This window comes from Lampetra fluviatilis, chromosome 39 (genome assembly GCF_964198595.1).
Source record: "Lampetra fluviatilis chromosome 39, kcLamFluv1.1, whole genome shotgun sequence".
NCBI lineage: Eukaryota > Metazoa > Chordata > Hyperoartia > Petromyzontiformes > Petromyzontidae > Lampetra > Lampetra fluviatilis.
Window position 1 is genome coordinate 7,001,425 of NC_136313.1, and position 16,492 is coordinate 7,017,916.

The 16,492-nt window shown below is 46.4% G+C and overlaps 1 protein-coding gene across 1 annotated transcript; it reads left to right on the forward strand.

Moving 5' to 3' along the window:
* The first annotated feature begins 226 nt into the window (after positions 1-226).
* On the forward strand, positions 227-13,076 carry LOC144945927 (procathepsin L-like). Its single transcript, XM_078874580.1, has 8 exons — positions 227-332; positions 3,668-3,836; positions 4,663-4,785; positions 5,367-5,525; positions 7,135-7,359; positions 8,082-8,247; positions 8,946-9,051; positions 11,133-13,076. The coding sequence occupies exons 2-8, from the start codon at positions 3,702-3,704 to the stop codon at positions 11,230-11,232; spliced, it is 1,014 nt and encodes a 337-aa protein (XP_078730706.1). The 5' UTR covers positions 227-332; positions 3,668-3,701; the 3' UTR covers positions 11,233-13,076.
* The last annotated feature ends 3,416 nt before the right edge of the window (positions 13,077-16,492 follow it).

Genomic DNA, 16,492 nt, shown 5'->3' on the forward strand with positions numbered 1-16,492 from the left:
CATGTTCTAGACTTTTTAGGCATAACCAATTAAAAAACAACACTTAGCACCCCGGAACAAAAAAAAATGCGTAACATAGTGTGATTACAACGAGCATCATCTTCGTCTCTTCGTCGTCATGGCCATCAAGATCTTGCGATTCTTTTCGGCCACCCGTTAAGTCACTCGGTGTTGGGGGGGTGGCGGTGGTGGTGGGAAGGCGACCAATGCGACGTCGGGGCGGGGAGCTTCGCCGGCATCCCCCGCCTCTATAAAGGAGGAAGCGGCTCGCTCGCCTCGAATCAGCAGTGCCGCCTCTCTCCCTGCCGGTCACCACCACCACTTCGCCGCAGGTAAGAGTTGCAGTGGGGTGGGGTGAGGTGAGGCGAGAGACGGCGCCAGGTCGTTAACAGAGGGCCTCGGGTGACCGAACTCTGCCCGCCGCGTGGCCTGAGTTCTACTCTGCGTGGATGCCACATTCTGGCGTTAACTCGGTCTGTCGCTTCTCCGGGGATGATTTTTTAAATGAAATAAATGGGCATCTGTAAGTGAGAAGACAAAAACAGCGCTAGTCCTTGTGGAAATACTGGGTCGCGCCATGCGAATGTGGAATTGGCAGCGTTTGTGACGGGCTGTTGACAGATATGAAGTAGCACTAACCACTCGTTTGAGTTGAGGGACTGGTAACTTATGCAGTACAGTGCAGTCGTTATAATTTAATAATAATTCACAGCGCTTTGTTACTTCAGACATCGCTTGTCATCAAACATCACTCAATACATAATGCCATAGACACAAACAGAATACACGCATTCACAACAAACACTACAAATACTTCTGGGTAGAGACATATAACCTGATTGTTGTACATAGTCACAACAAACATAAAATACTACAAATACTACTGGGTAGACCCATATATACCCTGATCGTTGTGCGTAGTCAAAAACGCAGCCTGGAAATCCCCGCATTCAACTGCATCCGTCCCTCCCCCTCTCGCCTTCCTCCTCCGATGCCCTCAATTCACGACCTCAGAACGACGCTGAAATCCGCACTCTTAAGTGTGGTGGTAGAATGGTGGTGGCACAATCGATAGAGTTGGTTTCCCAACCTCGGCTAAGATCAGGAATCACCGGCGCGTGGAAAAACTGAACAGGTCCTATCTAGATTTGAAGTTTTCGTGACTGCAGGGATCTATCGGTAAAGTCACGTTGGTATAAAATAAAAAAATAAACTGGCTTTACGTACCTATCGTGACTTTACCGAAAGAACCAAAGAGTATGAACAGGTCCTGGGGGAGGGAATCAGCATCTGTGTTCGTGTGGGCAGGAATTCGATTTGTACCGAGGTCTCGTACCGGTATTGTTGTATTGTTGTGTTGAACTTTATTCGATTGTATAGAGATCTCGTACTGTACAGGTATTCATATTATTGGGTCTTTCGGTAAAGTCACCTATCTACGTGACTTTACAGAAAGAACCAATAATATGAATTCCTGTAGTCACGAAAGCATTAGGTTAAGATTTGTACAGGTATTGTGTTAAACGTTTTTTTCCCAGTGGTGTGTTGGGAGACCGAGTGTGGGTTTGGTCTGCCGTGATGGGTTTCTTTTGTCATTCCGGTTTCTCTGTGCCTCCCGTAACATCCCCCTTCCGCTGTAATGTGCACTGATGCCTACGTTATTGAGGAGGGATATTGACACGTAGAAATAAAGATTGATTTATTGAGGAACAACAATTGCGCAAAGAGGAAACTCATGGGTCAGGAACAGAAAGAGAGTTGGAGGCGTCACTTTGACTGAATGTTTCTCTTCACGCAAAGTCACAAAGCTCTGCCCCCCCTCCCAAAAAAATCAAACATGCTTCAAAACGCTTTCAACTATTGTCATTGTAGTGCGTATTGAATGTGGTGCTGCACTCTGATGTTGTAGGAGAAAACATTTATTAAAAAATCTATTTAATTAAGTAGAACGTGTTTATATTTATTTAAAAATTGCGCATTTTGATATGACGTCACATTTCTTAACCCCCACCCCCCTTCGTCACACATCGTCACAAATGTCTGACACTCCCCCCCCCCTAAGTGCGTGACGTCATTTATGGACGGTCCCTTAGGCACTAGCAGGCCCATAATGGATATGGTATCACATAAAAAAGCTTCCATAAGCAAATCAACAAATTTGGTTCACTTACATTTGTTGTCCTGGGACATTTTCCTTGCAGGCAAGAACATGAAAGTGAGAAAAGTGCGGTCAGAGATCTGAACTTTCACAAAAAAGCAAAAAAGTAGAAGCCTGGCCTCTAAGAATACACGTAATGTACTGTAGTTGCATAAAGAGGATGCCAGAAAACGGCACGGCAGGGAAGTGAAAGCGATTTCAAAGTTTGGTTAGAACGTTACAGGAAAGAGCCGTACATATACTGTGACCCGGAAGATGAGGTTGCAATGGTTGGTGAAGGCAGGGAGCATTGACGGGGTGGGGGGACATAAAAGGACAGTACAAGAATGCATTTTGCTGTAGTCCCCTCTGCTGTCCACAAAGTAGCCCCACAGCAGCCTATAACACCTGTTTTATGCATGCTGGTCACCCATCCAAGCATTATCCAGGCACAGCCCAGTAAACATGAAACGTTGGTCAAATGATTCCAACCACGTGGAAACATTGGCCCAACATTGCATGTTTACTGGGAAGCCTTTTAAGCTTCTGAGATCCGGTACATTCCGGATGAGTTGGTTATAGCTGATGATATATGTATTAAAATGCAAGTGTGTTTTGGTGTCTAGTGTGTGCGTGCATGTATGTTTGTTTGCTGATGCATAAGTGTTTATTTATGTACACCTTATTTTTGTTTTTAGCGTGGCAATGTGAGAAACCAAATTCATGTGAGGCATTTTCACATTGGCACAGGTTTTCAGTTTGAGCCATCAACATTCCCTACACTTAAGCCTGGTTTTATAATTTTTTATCACGATCTGGATGTGAACCCAGAATCTCAGTGCGTATGGCTCCGTGTGATCTATCCTGGACATTATTAAACCACTGAGCCACCTATCTTGCATTAAAAGTCGAAACTTAAAATCTTAAATGACTTCACAAGGTTGCATGATGCGTTTCCACATGTGCTATCAACACCAGTTCACCCCACCTTTTCCAATATCTTCCCGATCTTTCCTCTGTTGCTATTGTTAGGTCCCCGTGTGCCGAGTCTATGTCTCCTCTCTGCCTATCTGCTGCTAGGCCTTCCCCTTTTACATCCTCCGCGTGTCAGATTCCACTCCATCAGTTTTCGTCTAAACTTCTGTGATATCCATCCTTAACAGATGTCCGAGCCAATGCAGTCATCTCTTTTTTTATAAAAGCACTGATTGCCTCTTGTTCCGCATCCTCTCTCTGACCTCTAGATTGCTACTTTCATTGGGCAATAAGATCTCACGTAGGCAACGCTTCCCAGACGCATTAAAGCGCCACTCAGTGGCCTTTATGATAGATCCATTTTCCGCATCCCATGTGTCAACACTGAAACATCCATTGCCCTATCCAGTCTTAGCCTCATCGACAGAGAGACATCACGATCCCAACTGCGAGTAGAGTGGTCTAAATACAGAGCCACGCAGCCACATCACGACCCACGAGAACGCTGCGATTGACGTCCTTCACCTCTCTCTGTTGCCGTCTCCTGCCTTGCAGCCAATTCTGACTCTGAGACGGGAAGACGACGAAGATGAAGCTGCTGCTCGTCGCTCTGCTGGGGCTCGTGGCGGTGGTCTCTGCTGCCGTGGCCTCTCCTTTCCTCGACCCGGAGCTGTCGCCCGAGTGGGAGTCCTGGAAGAAGTTCCATGGCAAGACCTACGGCGAGGTCGGTCGCGACCACAACGCACGGCGCCGCCCGTGTGGCGCGGCCGTGCGCTCACACCGCACGAGCGTTGTAGAGCAGCTTCTTGTTCAGAGACGTCCACGTTGTAGAGCGTTGTAGAGCAGCTCCTTGTTCAAAGATGTCCACGTTGTAGAGCATTGTAGAGCGACTCCTTGTTCAGAGATGTTCACGTTGTAGAGCGTTGTAGAGCAGCTCCTTGTTCAGAGACGTCCACGTCGTAGAGCGTTGTAGAGCAGCTCCTTGTTCAGAGACATCAACAGAGATAAACTAAACATTTTTAAATTAAATAAATCACAAAAAAAACATAAAAAAATGTTTTACCAGGTAAGGCCCACTGACCTGTATAGCTCTTATTCAGAAATTGATAGCCAAATAGTCTGAATGCACATTGATTCTAAATGTGGAGGCAAAAACCAGAGGACCTGTAGAATAATCCACGAGACCACAGGGAGACCGAGACATGCAAACTCCAAATATACAGGCGTCAGGGTTGGGATTGAACCCACGACCTCCTGCATAGCAGGTGAGGTTGTTAACATCTTGCCACCACGGCATCAATCTCCATGGTGTTCATCCCCTCCATTGCATACAGTTCCAGGTCAACGGTTTAATAATTCCGCTGCACGTAGCCTACCGTGCTAATCGGAGGTGCCCAAACCAACTAGCTCTCCTCCACGGTCGGTGTGATGTCTCGAATATTTATTCGTTCTCTAATCCCAAACTGTGAAGCCACATAATACCTTAACACTGTGCTGGTTGCTTATGCGTCGCATCCCTTGACGTGTCGCTATGCCTGCTGTTGCTGCAGAATGAGGAGGGCTGGAGGAGGATGGTTTGGGAGCAGAACCTCAAGAAGATCTCCATGCACAACCTGGAGCACTCCATGGGCAAGCACACCTGGCGCATGGGCATGAACCGTTTCGGGGACATGGTGAGCCCTCTGCAGACCGCTCTTTCATCTGGATGTTGACTCAGGTCCCTCATCCCTCTGGGATCGACAAAATGCAGAGCACTTTGTCTGAAGTTGACACCGATTCCCCCTACAGAGAGACAGGCTCCCGCCACAGGAATACGGAATTCCCAAAAGTATCTCGGCACCAACAACAAAGATGAGCCACGCCCAATGCTCACGTGAGCAGGGAATTATGGGACTAGTTTGATGCTGAGATGGTACGAGGAAGGGTGCTGATGTGGTTAGCGCACTGCATTATGAACCTGCTGACCTGCGTCGTTCGATTACCAGCTACGGCTAACGTCAGTAGTGAGTGATGTCTAAACCGGTCCTGTACCTCTGAACCCCACCCATTCTCCAACCCGTGCTGACCAGCATGGTGAAGTATGGTCAAACAACCGTCAGGACCCACACGGCATGGAGAGGCCTTCACCCAGCAGTGGATTGACAAAGGGCTGTAGTCACGTTGAAACCATGAAGCTGACGACACTCGATAACCCGGTTTTAACTACCGTCGTGGTAATCTATGTCCGCTCGCTGTGAACGCGCGTCTTGTTCAGACCGGGGAGGAGTTCCAGCAGGTGATGCTGGGCTTCAGGGGCTGGAACGGCACCAGCAAGGCCTCCCGCGGCGCCACGTTCATGGCGCCCGCCTTCTTTGAGGCCCCCGAGTCTGTCGACTGGAGGAAGCAGGGCTACGTCACCGACATCAAGAACCAGGTACCGCCCGGTCCAGCTCAAGATCAAGCACCTCTTTTTCCATGGCACAACCGAGCTGCATCGGGGGCCCGTGCAGCAAAAAAAATAACATGCAGCGCAGCACAGGATCAGCCTGCTTGGTTTTTTCCACTGCAGAAGCTGAGATATGCCGTTGATGCCACACACAGCACAATTAACTCGTCGAAAAGTGTGCAAATGATGCGGTGACGTCGTTGTTTTCGGTGTACTGACTGTGATGTCACACGCAATGAACACGTCATTAGCCCTTTTCCCCTGGGCCAGCTTGGCCCCAAGCCAGATGCAGATGGTCTTATGAGGCCAGTATATCGTAGTTTGGCACTGGCTTGGCACGTCAAATAGAGCCTCATACTGGCGTGGCTCGAATGTGCCGGTGAATAAAAAAAAACTAAATGGTCATTGTCGCGGCCAAGATGCACTGCATTCCTGATAATGTTACACACCAACAACCTACCGCTACTATTACATTACCATGTTCCCGCAACCTACCGGGAAGCGTTCAGGTCCATTTTATGAATCGGGCCAGGTTGGTTTAAGCCAGAGGTGCCATGGCAGCCTTGCTCGGCCAAGCTAGCACCAACCAGACCGTGGAGCCTGTTTTTTTTTTAACGGACTGAGTCGAATGGAGACACGTAGCTCTTCCAAGTGTTGGCCCGTAACAAAATTGTGCTGGGCCTTCCTTACAACGGCCCATGGCAATGCAACATAGGTCATCATCCTCTTAATCGCCAATCTGTGGGTGCCACACCCAAGGCCTGCCTTGGTAACCTGCCCTCCTCCTCACTGCACACGTGTGCCACCCCTCACAACCTCGTCCTCCCTCCCCCCTCCCCCATCTTGATTACATCTACAATGCTTCCGACGTTCCATTTCAAAATGTCAAAGTTGCTTACCCTAGCTACCTACAGCTAGCGGAGGTCATAAAGAACTGTGATTTGTTCCCGGAAATCTGTACCCCTCGGCAGACATTTTGCAGAACTCTGTCATCTGCAGTTAATTACTAAGCGTTAATGAATCAGTTAATCTGTGGATTGACGTAAAATTGTAATGCTAGAGGACACAAGGTTGCTTTCTCATAACCCTTGAACACGATGCACATGGGCTCAGCCATGTGTGTGCCTGAGCCCGTGTCACTATGAGTCATCGTCCTTTCATTTCCACTTTTCCGCACTGCTAACTCTTTCAGAGTCCTCCAAGACATCTGCAGGTTGCAGGGTTGTTCCCATTCACCGTTGAATCTCGGAACGCGCGCGGCTCGGCATTAATTTTATTCGGAGAGGCGTAGCGCCATTGTCTTCAAAGATGCTTTATTCACCGCAGAGAACCGTAGCGACACGACTGCACTCTACGATAGCTGGCGCCAAACTGTGCCAAACGCCCTCCCGCATGACCTTGTCGGAGCCTCGGTACCAATAAAGTGATTTTATTTTTTCTTTCGTTTCCGTTCCGATGACGTAAGTGGAAGGTAAGTGCTCATTTATGCGTGTGAGTACGTCAACGGAAACGGAAGAAAAACTGATGACGTACATGTACACGTACGTACATGTACATCATCAGTTGGAACAGAAAGGTTGAACCTGTCTATCCGCAGGGCGAATGCGGCTCTTGCTATTCGTTCAGCACCACGGGCTCCCTCGAGGGGCAGCACAAGCGCAAGACTGGAGTGCTCGTGTCGCTGAGCGAGCAGAACGTGGTGGACTGCTCCTTGGCCGAGGGCAATCACGGCTGCGATGGAGGACTCATGATCAACGCGTTCAACTACATCAAGAAGAACGGAGGCATCGACTCGGAGGAGTCGTACCCGTACAAGGGACAGGTGAGCGAGTTTGGTGAGCCTGTGCCTGGAGGTAGTAAAGTCTATTGTCTAGAGCAGTGGTTCTTCACTGCAGCCTGCACCCCTTTGGTTCTCAGAAATGGCATCTGGCATCCCCAGGGGGTGTGGGCACCCCAGGTTAAGAACCACCGGTCTAGAGACACCATGAACGACCAGTTTGTCACTATCGTTTAGAGCAGTGTTCTTCACTAACTTGCAGAGGGGGGGGGGTACTTTTGCCAATAAGATGTCCGTGTGAGGGCTGCCACACATTGGGTTTGACAGCAGCACGATGGTGGGGAGGGTGTTTTCACATGTTGTGTATTGCCGGGGGCCGAACGCCAGGGGCCGCACTAAAGGCCACCAGGGGCTGCAAGTGGCCTGCGGGCCTTGCAATGAAGAACACTGCTCTAGAGATCGGTCTGTCAGCATAATGTCTAGAGCCCCTATCAGAAACACCTCAAGGCTAGATTTGAAGCTTCTAGATTTGACGCTTTCGTGACTGCAAGGATTCATATTCTTAGGTTTTTTCGGTAAAGTCACGTAGGTAAAAAATTAAAATTAATAAAAGTAAAATAAAATAAAAGTCACGACGTTTCGGAGGCAACACAAGCTTCCGTCTTCAGGTGGAACCGTCACAGCACGACTGTTGCATCAAGTAAGCCTCAAGGCTTACAATGGCAACGCTGACGGTGTTTGTAATAGGCGGTGTATGCGTCGCACAGGTCGAAACGTGCAAGTACGACCCCAAGAACAAGGCCGCGGAGGTCACCGGCTACGTGGAAATTCCCGAAGGGGACGAGGAGGCCCTCAAGAACGCCGTGGCCTCCGTGGGCCCGGTGTCGGTCGCCATCGACGCCAGCCTCAACTCCTTCACGTACTACATCTCCGGTGGGTGCTCATTTATGCGCAAGTGGGCCAAAGTTCCCGCTCGGACCTGACACGTGCCCAAACCGTGCCAAACCATGCCGTCAAGTCAAGTTTCTAGATCTGCCCCCCACCCCTTCTCTGAAAGCTTTGCATGCTAAATGAGGAAAGAAAATCTGAGAGAAGAGAAGCTTCCATATTTGGGGGGAGGAAGGGACAGTTTAAAGAAAAGGAATTGGCCATTGTGGGAAATGCCAGGCAGAAGAGATGGCCTTTAATTGAACGTGATGGGGGTCTGTCCTTGAGAAGGAAGTCAATCTCGTTTTTAATTTTGTCACATTTTGGGCTTCTCCACATTGGTCCCCTCGAATACCTCTTTTTAACTGCGTATTCACCATTTTCCTGCTTCTTCTAGCGCGGGGATGGAGCGGCAGTGCAGTGGAACACCGCTAATGCCAATGGCAAGATATATCTCAACGAGTGCAGGATTTTCCCCTTTACCTACCAGCTCTGACTAGTTTGACGTATGGCCAAACTGCCTCCATGACCGACACGGAATGGGAGAGGCCTTCATCCTGCAGTTGATTAACAAAAGGGCAATACACATTTGGATGGGGAGGAAAAAATGTAACCATAAAAAATTATATTGGAAACGCTGTACGTGCAAATAAACTGGAGGTGACGGCTGCTATTATTGTTGTGGTGTTTTCTCTGACCTCTAGGCATCTACAAGGACAAATTGTGCAGCCACAGAATTAACCACGCCGTGTTGGTTGTGGGCTACGGTGTGGATGAGAAGGGACAGAAATTCTGGCTCGTCAAGAACAGGTGTGTTGCTGCGAGTCGATTATTACAATAGGACAAGAGCAGCCACTAAATCGTCGCAAACGTATATACAACATTAAAACTAAAATTACGGCCCTTTGTCAAACCGACTGCTGGAGGAAAGGCCTCCCTATGCGCCGCCTCGGATGGTGACACTGCTCTGTAGTGGGTGCCGAATTTGGTCAATGGAGAGGGTTTTTTGTAATCAACAGATTACCCAGGATTCCACTGATTACCCAGGGTTCCACTGCCCAGTAGTATGTATATATGTTGAACTTCTTTCGCACCGTACGTAGCCAATGGTGCTAATCTATAAACTATACGCAATTTTTATTTATATTTTTTATTTTACCAGGTCAGGCCCACTGAGCTATATAGCTCTTTTTCAGAAGCGACTTGGCCACAAATGATAGCTAAACACAGTGGGCTTATGTGGAAATTTACATGAGCCAAATACTCGGAACGCATGTTTCGAATGTGGAGGGAAAATCTGGAGGACCTTAAGAAAAATCTATGTGGCCACACGCAAATATTCTTAGGTTTTTTCGGTAAAGTCACATAGGTAAAAAATTAAAATTAAAATTTATAAGTAAAATAAAATAAAAATAAAATCAAAATCACGACGTTTCGTTTTGCTGTGTCAAGTAAGTACTTGATACAGCAATCGTGCTGTGACGGTTCCACCTCAAGACGGACGCTTGTGTTGCCTCCGAAACGTCGTGATTTTTATTTAATTTTACTTTTATTAATTTAAAATTTTTACCTACATGACTTTACCGAAAAAAACCTAAGAATATGAATCCTTGCAGTCACGAAAGCTTCAAATCTAGAACATGCAAACTCCAAATTTACAGGTGTCAGGGTAGGGATTGAACCCACGACCTCCTGTATACCACACGAGGTAGTCAACATCTCGCCACTCTGCCGCCCTCATCATTTGAGGGTGCCATTGGCCTCTGAGAGGCTTCTCTGCCTTGAGGCACGGTTAGCTCTACACAAAAGACCGCACGCATCTAAACCGGAGTCCCTTCATCCTGTTTATACGTCACGGTTTTGTTTCACCCAAATGTTTATCATCTCAAGGTAAAACTTCACCTTTTTTGTACCGCACCATTAAATTGTGACTTCTATTCCAATATCGAACTGGCATTGGAATAGTGTCCCAGACAGTATGAGAAATCATTGATAGGGCTTTAAGTTTTAAACAATGTTATTGGAATTATCATTCTTAATTGCACATGTGTTATTTATTTTCAAAGTTGTGGATGCTTAAAATATATATATGTAATTTGTTAGGTATAGCGATAAGTCAAGAAATACCAAAGTCTGCGCTTTCTGGTTGCCCGGGTGAAAAATGGGCTCTGTCCTTGCCAGTGAGGACATCTGTGAAACTACTGGACATCTTCTTGGTTCTTTCGGTAAAGTCACGTAGAAGGGAAATAATAAAATAATAAAAATAAAACATAATAAAATAATTCTCACGACGTTTCGGCCACAACGCAAGCAGCCGTCCTCAGGTGAAGACCAGGTCTGTCGGGGAGACAGCGTCTCCCCCAGCGTCTCCCCGACAGACCTGGTCTTCACCTGAGGACGGCTGCTTGCGTTGTGGCCGAAACGTCGTGAGAATTATTTTATTATGTTTTATTTTTATTATTTTATTATTTCACTTCTACGTGACTTTACCGAAAGAACCAAGAAGATGAATCCCTGCAGTCACGAAAGTTTTAAATCGAAATTCTACTGGACATCTGTGAAAAAGTGCTTCATAATTTATCGGGTTCCTCCAGTCTAAATACAGATTATGCAGCGGATTGACAACAGGGATGTACATATACTGTACACGCACACAGTGTAAGCATCCGCATTAAGCGGACAAAGGTGGCTGGGTGTGGTGCTGACCTCACCACCGCCACTACATGACCTACCGACTGTAATGTACCCAAGTTGAATTTCTTTCGCACCGTTTGTCGCCAGCCGTGCTAATCGGAGGTGCGGGGAAAATAGCTACTGACAGTGCTTGTCTCCTCCGTCTGTATGTGATTGTGTGTTTGTGTCTTTGTCTATCCGTGTGTGTGTGTGTGCAGCTGGGGAGTTCAATGGGGAGAGAAGGGATATGTGCGCATGGCTCGTGATGACAACAACCTGTGCGGCATCGCTATTACTGGTAGCTATCCACTGGTGTAATGATCAGCTGGTCTGCCTACCTCCTAACACTAGAGAGAATGATATAGCACAACTCAATGTCCCATTGATAATAATTCAAGTGAAAGCCATGTTAAAGCGATTAGCTCCCCAAACGAGCAATTGATCGTGTTCAGTTCTATTAGAGACCCTAACCCAGAGGTGGAAAGTTCATCATGATGGGGCAGCGGGGGGGGGGGGGGGGCTAAGTTCTCTGTAGATTGACAGCTGGTGATTACCCACAATTTGGTACTCATTTTATCAACCCGCAGTTTATTAATGGGCTGAGTTGGGCCCCAGTAAGGATTTGAACTGCGTACTCGCTAACAGAGGAACCAGACCGCATATTGTTTTAAATCTTGTCATCCCTGTACACTGTGCTTCACAGTGGAGACATTGAAGATCCCCTGACCTTACGACAACAATAAAACCGCGTAGGTCATGCGTGCTGGTGTAGATTTTTCAAAATTTGGAAAATGTACACACACAGCCACATCGCGCCCCCCTACTGGCAGATTACAACCCAGCTGTTAAACGGCACTTTCAAGAGATATGCCTTGAACTATGACAATGACATGACTACCAAATATACTCATGATTATTATTGTTATGATGATGATTATTATAATAGCTGTTTCTTTTTGGGTCGCATTTTCCTTAAATCACCGTGCTACCGTAGTCCCCAGATTAAAAGAGGCACAGGAAGGTAAGATACCCAACACTGTTGGGTCGTTTTAAGTAAAACAACATTTATATTTGGGTGATTACTACGGCAGTGACATCGTACAGCTTGCGAGGGCTGTAGTACCTGATATGAAACTCGGCACAACCATTGTATAACATTAAAAGTGGTGCACAATGGTGCCAGTCTCAACACTGTGATTGTCAGTTTTACACGTAGGCTTTCGCGACCAATATCCATGAAAGGTTTTTGGGTTAGATCGCGTAAATACAAATGTGTCGTTAAACCTGCCACCACCTGGCAGCCAATGAAAAAGGTTTGGGACGTAAAAAACACATGCCAATTTGTTACGGGTACAGCACACCGGTGTGTTGGAGAGTAAACCGTGACGAACCTTACTTGTGTCGGGTGGTGGCGGGTTTAACGGCACATTTATATTTACGCGATCTAACCTAAAAACCTCTGGACTGTGATAGTAAGAGTATCAGCCCAACTCAGTTCCGTGCCTGCACTTGTAAATAATATATTTTTAAAATATATTGTTTATAGTAAAAAAGATATTTTTTTTATATATTACTTATGAATGTATACAGTACCAGTAAAATGTTTTCTCTCCAGGCACTTTCTAAAATCCGTTTGCAGCACTGAGCGAGTGGCACGTAGACGGAGTTTCACTTAGAGTGGCGGGTAGACAGAATGGCACACAGATTTAGTGGCACATAGGCCGACTGGCACATAGACAGAGTGGCGCGTAGACTTGAAGCTGGGTGCAATTGTGACTCTGCATGTCCAGGTGGCAGGTTTCAGGCCACATGCTGGATTATGATGCACTCACCAATCTGTAAAATTATTGAAACGAAGTGTGTCTTATCATGTGGAGAGTACGGTAGCGCGGTTTTGGATTCACGATTTGCATTGTAAAGCGAGACTACTGCTCCAAGCTCGTTTTCATTTTATTCAATAGTTTTCATTCATCTCAAACTTTCTGCTTTTGTTAAAACTGAAATAGATACTACCGTGAAAAATGCTTGAAATTTGGGTGCACTAAAAAAAATATTTTACACTGATTTCTATGCTTTTAAAAGTGCAAATGTTGCTTTTAGTGAAGGGATAACTGTAAACTTTACAATATATTTTTTACTCGAATAAAGAATTTAAAATGTAACGAACGTGTGCGTTTATTGGCACAGGAGCGGTCGCGCAATGGTTTGTGCTATGATCCCAGACACCTGGAGTTGCATTTCCCGATCAAGGACAACCATCAGTTGCACATTGCATTTGAACCTGTCTTGGGCTTCCCCTAGATTGACTCCGCCTGAAATGGTGCTGCGTGTAAAACTACAGCACTGGGAGACTGTTAGCTGGCCACACCACTCATTCACGTGTTGCTATGGCTGGCCTTGCCTTAATAGGCGCTTGCTAACAGCAAATACTCCTTTGCTCTCATAGTACGCTTCAACCACGTCCTCCTATTACCCCCACATGTTTCGTGAATAAGAGAAATCACGTGGCTATTACGGTACTCGTGCATATGGGCAACGAGTGACCTGAAAGTCGTCTTGTCGGAAGCAGCCAATGTAGCCAATTGTCCGCGAAATAATTCACTGGTGATAAAAGTTGTGCGGCAAAATCATATTATCGGTGTAAATCTGGAATTATTATTTCACGGATGGGACTTATTTTCACGGATAATCTCGGAACCACCAATATCTTTAACCCCCACACATCTGCGGTTGGATGAGGGCCACCCCACAACTGTTTGCCATGGAAATGATCTGACCATACTTCACCACGCTGGTTCGTTTGCGGGCTGGTGAAGGTGGGGAGCAGTAAGCGTTGGAGGAGCATAGAAGTACAGAACAATTGATTGTGTTGCACTGGCGGGGAGCGGCAGCGTCGTGGTTAGCGCGCTGCGCTACGAACCCGGCGAACCGAGTTCGATTCCTTCTAACGGCTCAACACCGGTGACGATTATCTGAACCGGTCCTGGGCCTCTCCAAGGTCGACTCATCCTCAAATGAGTACCTGGTGCGGTGTGTAAAAATCGCCACTGGGGAGACAAAGGCGGTCGGGCGTGGTAATGGCCACCCACCCCCTCGTGTGCCTCCATAGGTGCTCGCTAACAGCACTTGCCCCAACAGTCTGTTACGGTTATGGGGGGGATCTTTGTCTTGTCTGCTGGCCACCAAATAGCGTATGCATGTACGTATATTGAACTTCTTTCGCACCGTACGTTGCCAACCGGAGGTGCGAAATCGATGACAACCTGGTTCGTGCTTATCGGGCGACCGTTTCAAGCACTACCCAGGCTCAAAGCTTCCAAAATCTGACGAGAGTGGTTAGGCAAGGGGCCGTCCATAAATGACGTCACGTGATTTTGGCCGATGTTTTACCCCCTCCCCCCCCTCGTCACACGACGTCACAAAAAGTCAGACCCCCCCTCAAATATGACGTCACAAAGCTCTTCCCCCCCCCCAAAAACATTTACATTTTGAAACTAAAACATGCTTCAAATCGCTTTAAACTATTGTCATTGTAGTGCGTATTTAATGTGGCGCTACACTCTGATGTTGTAGGAGAAAACATTTATCAAAAAATCGATTTAATTAAGTAGAACGTGTTGTCTATATTTATTAAAAGTTGCGCATTTTGAGGTGACGTCACATTTCTCAACTACCCCCCCCTCGTCACAAATGTCTGACTCCCCCCCCCCCTCGGTGCGTGACGTCATATATGGACGGCCCCTCACCTCATTCCGGGTGGTTGGACATTGTTGCTCTTTTTCAGCCAGGGAAAGATCCTCGCTGGCCGCTGTGAAGTATTCCACCAGATGGCAGTGTGCGATTTAAAGTACGAGCTCGATTTCGATTTAAAGCTTTCGTGACTGCAGGGATTCATCTTATTGGTTATTTCGGTAAAGTCACATAGAATAGAAAGAATAAAATAATAAAAAGAAAAAGAAAACATATCATTTTATTATGTTTTATTTGTATTATTTTATTATTTCAATTCTACGTGACTTTACTGAAAGAACCAAGAAGATACGAGCTCGATTGTTGAGTTTAAATCGCAGCTACGTCTGGGAGCTCACGTGCTTTATTTAGTTCACAATGAAGTGAACAATATTGCCCCCTTCCTGTATCCAAACAAATGATTTGCCGATGTTGCTGCATTGGCAGTGGTGCACAGCATAATTATGTTGCAATCGAAACGTCGCGAGAATTTAATTGGTTTATTTTTATTATTTCATTATTTACCTTCTACGTGACTTTACCGAAAGAACAAAAAATATGAATCCCCGCAGTCACTAAAGCTTGAAATCGAAATATATACGTAGATTAAATTAGATAAACAAACTACGTTTGAGCCCAACACCTGATGCTCCTAGTTTCAAGCACTGGATTGGGGGTTGCGTATCTGAGAGCAGTGCCGGCATCATTTAGATGCCGGTTGCAATTCCATTATTCCACACACACGCGTAGACAAACCGGTTTTTTGTGTGAATACGTATTTATAATTCCATTCAGAACTTGCAGGTGGCATATTCGTTAAAGCACTCAACTCACAAACGTGGTCGCTATAAACGCACACTTGATAAGCCACTTCGTTGAGCTATCATTTGTGACCAGGTCGCTTGTAAAAAAAGAAGCGAATACCTCTGGGCTTCACCTGGTAAAATAAAAATGTATGTTTTTTTTGTGATTTGTTTACCTTTCCTATTCTTTGCACTCCTATCGTGTTTTTGTACTGTTGTTGTAACGTGCTTACCCCGCGCCCCTACTGAACATCTCTGGAAAAAAACTTTCTAGTTCATCGGATTCCTCCAGGATAAATCAGATTCTGACTCACAACTGGAATATCTTGAGTTCAAATCCCAGTTATTGGTTTCATCGGATCACCTTCCCTCCAGAGTTTGTTGCAATAAATAAACAGGTCCCTGCGGGGTGGGCTGGTAGGAACGAACAAATGAATGGCTATAATATAATGAAATGGCGGGGGTACGATACGAAGGGAGAGTTTGAGGCCTAGTTCTAGGCTTTAGGCCTAGCTGTAGGCTTTAGGCCGCTGTGAGTTAATTTTTAATTTAAATGGTTTAATTAAAAACTATCTCAGGGAATAAAAAAACTATCTCAGGGAATTATAAGGGAATGTTACACTTGTTTAGCCAGGAAAGCCTCACTGAGTCTAAAGGTTTTTGTAGGGTCCTGCCAAGTGTTTGCAGTAGGGGGCGATGTTGCTACACCTAATGGGACATCGGACGGACGGACGATATAATCTATTGTAGGCTGGTTCACTTCGTTCCTACCAGTATGAAGTATCCTTTGGGTGGTCGCATATAGCTCAGGGTTCAGAGACCAGGAGCCGGCATCGCTGAGGACCTGCGGTTTGAATCCAGGTGTGTACATTGAACTTCTTTCGCACCGTACGAAGCCAACCGTGCTAATCGGAGGTGCGCGGGGAGGGTGGGACAACAAGCGAAACATCAAAGGCCGTTCTAAAAAAGCGAGTTTTCAATCTCGATTTAAAAGTTCACCGCTTCCAGTGGCTTCAGCAACCCGTCATTGAACCGGGTTCTCGAGT

Bases quoted from the DNA above. Each gene is read 5' to 3' on its own strand.
- LOC144945927 (XM_078874580.1), top strand. From the start codon at position 3,702: ATGAAGCTGCTGCTCGTCGCTCTGCTGGGGCTCGTGGCGGTGGTCTCT. The intron at 3,837-4,662 runs GTCGGTCGCGAC...CTGTTGCTGCAG, and splicing joins ATGGCAAGACCTACGGCGAG to AATGAGGAGGGCTGGAGGAG. The intron at 9,052-11,132 runs GTGTGTTGCTGC...GTGTGTGTGCAG, and splicing joins TTCTGGCTCGTCAAGAACAG to CTGGGGAGTTCAATGGGGAG.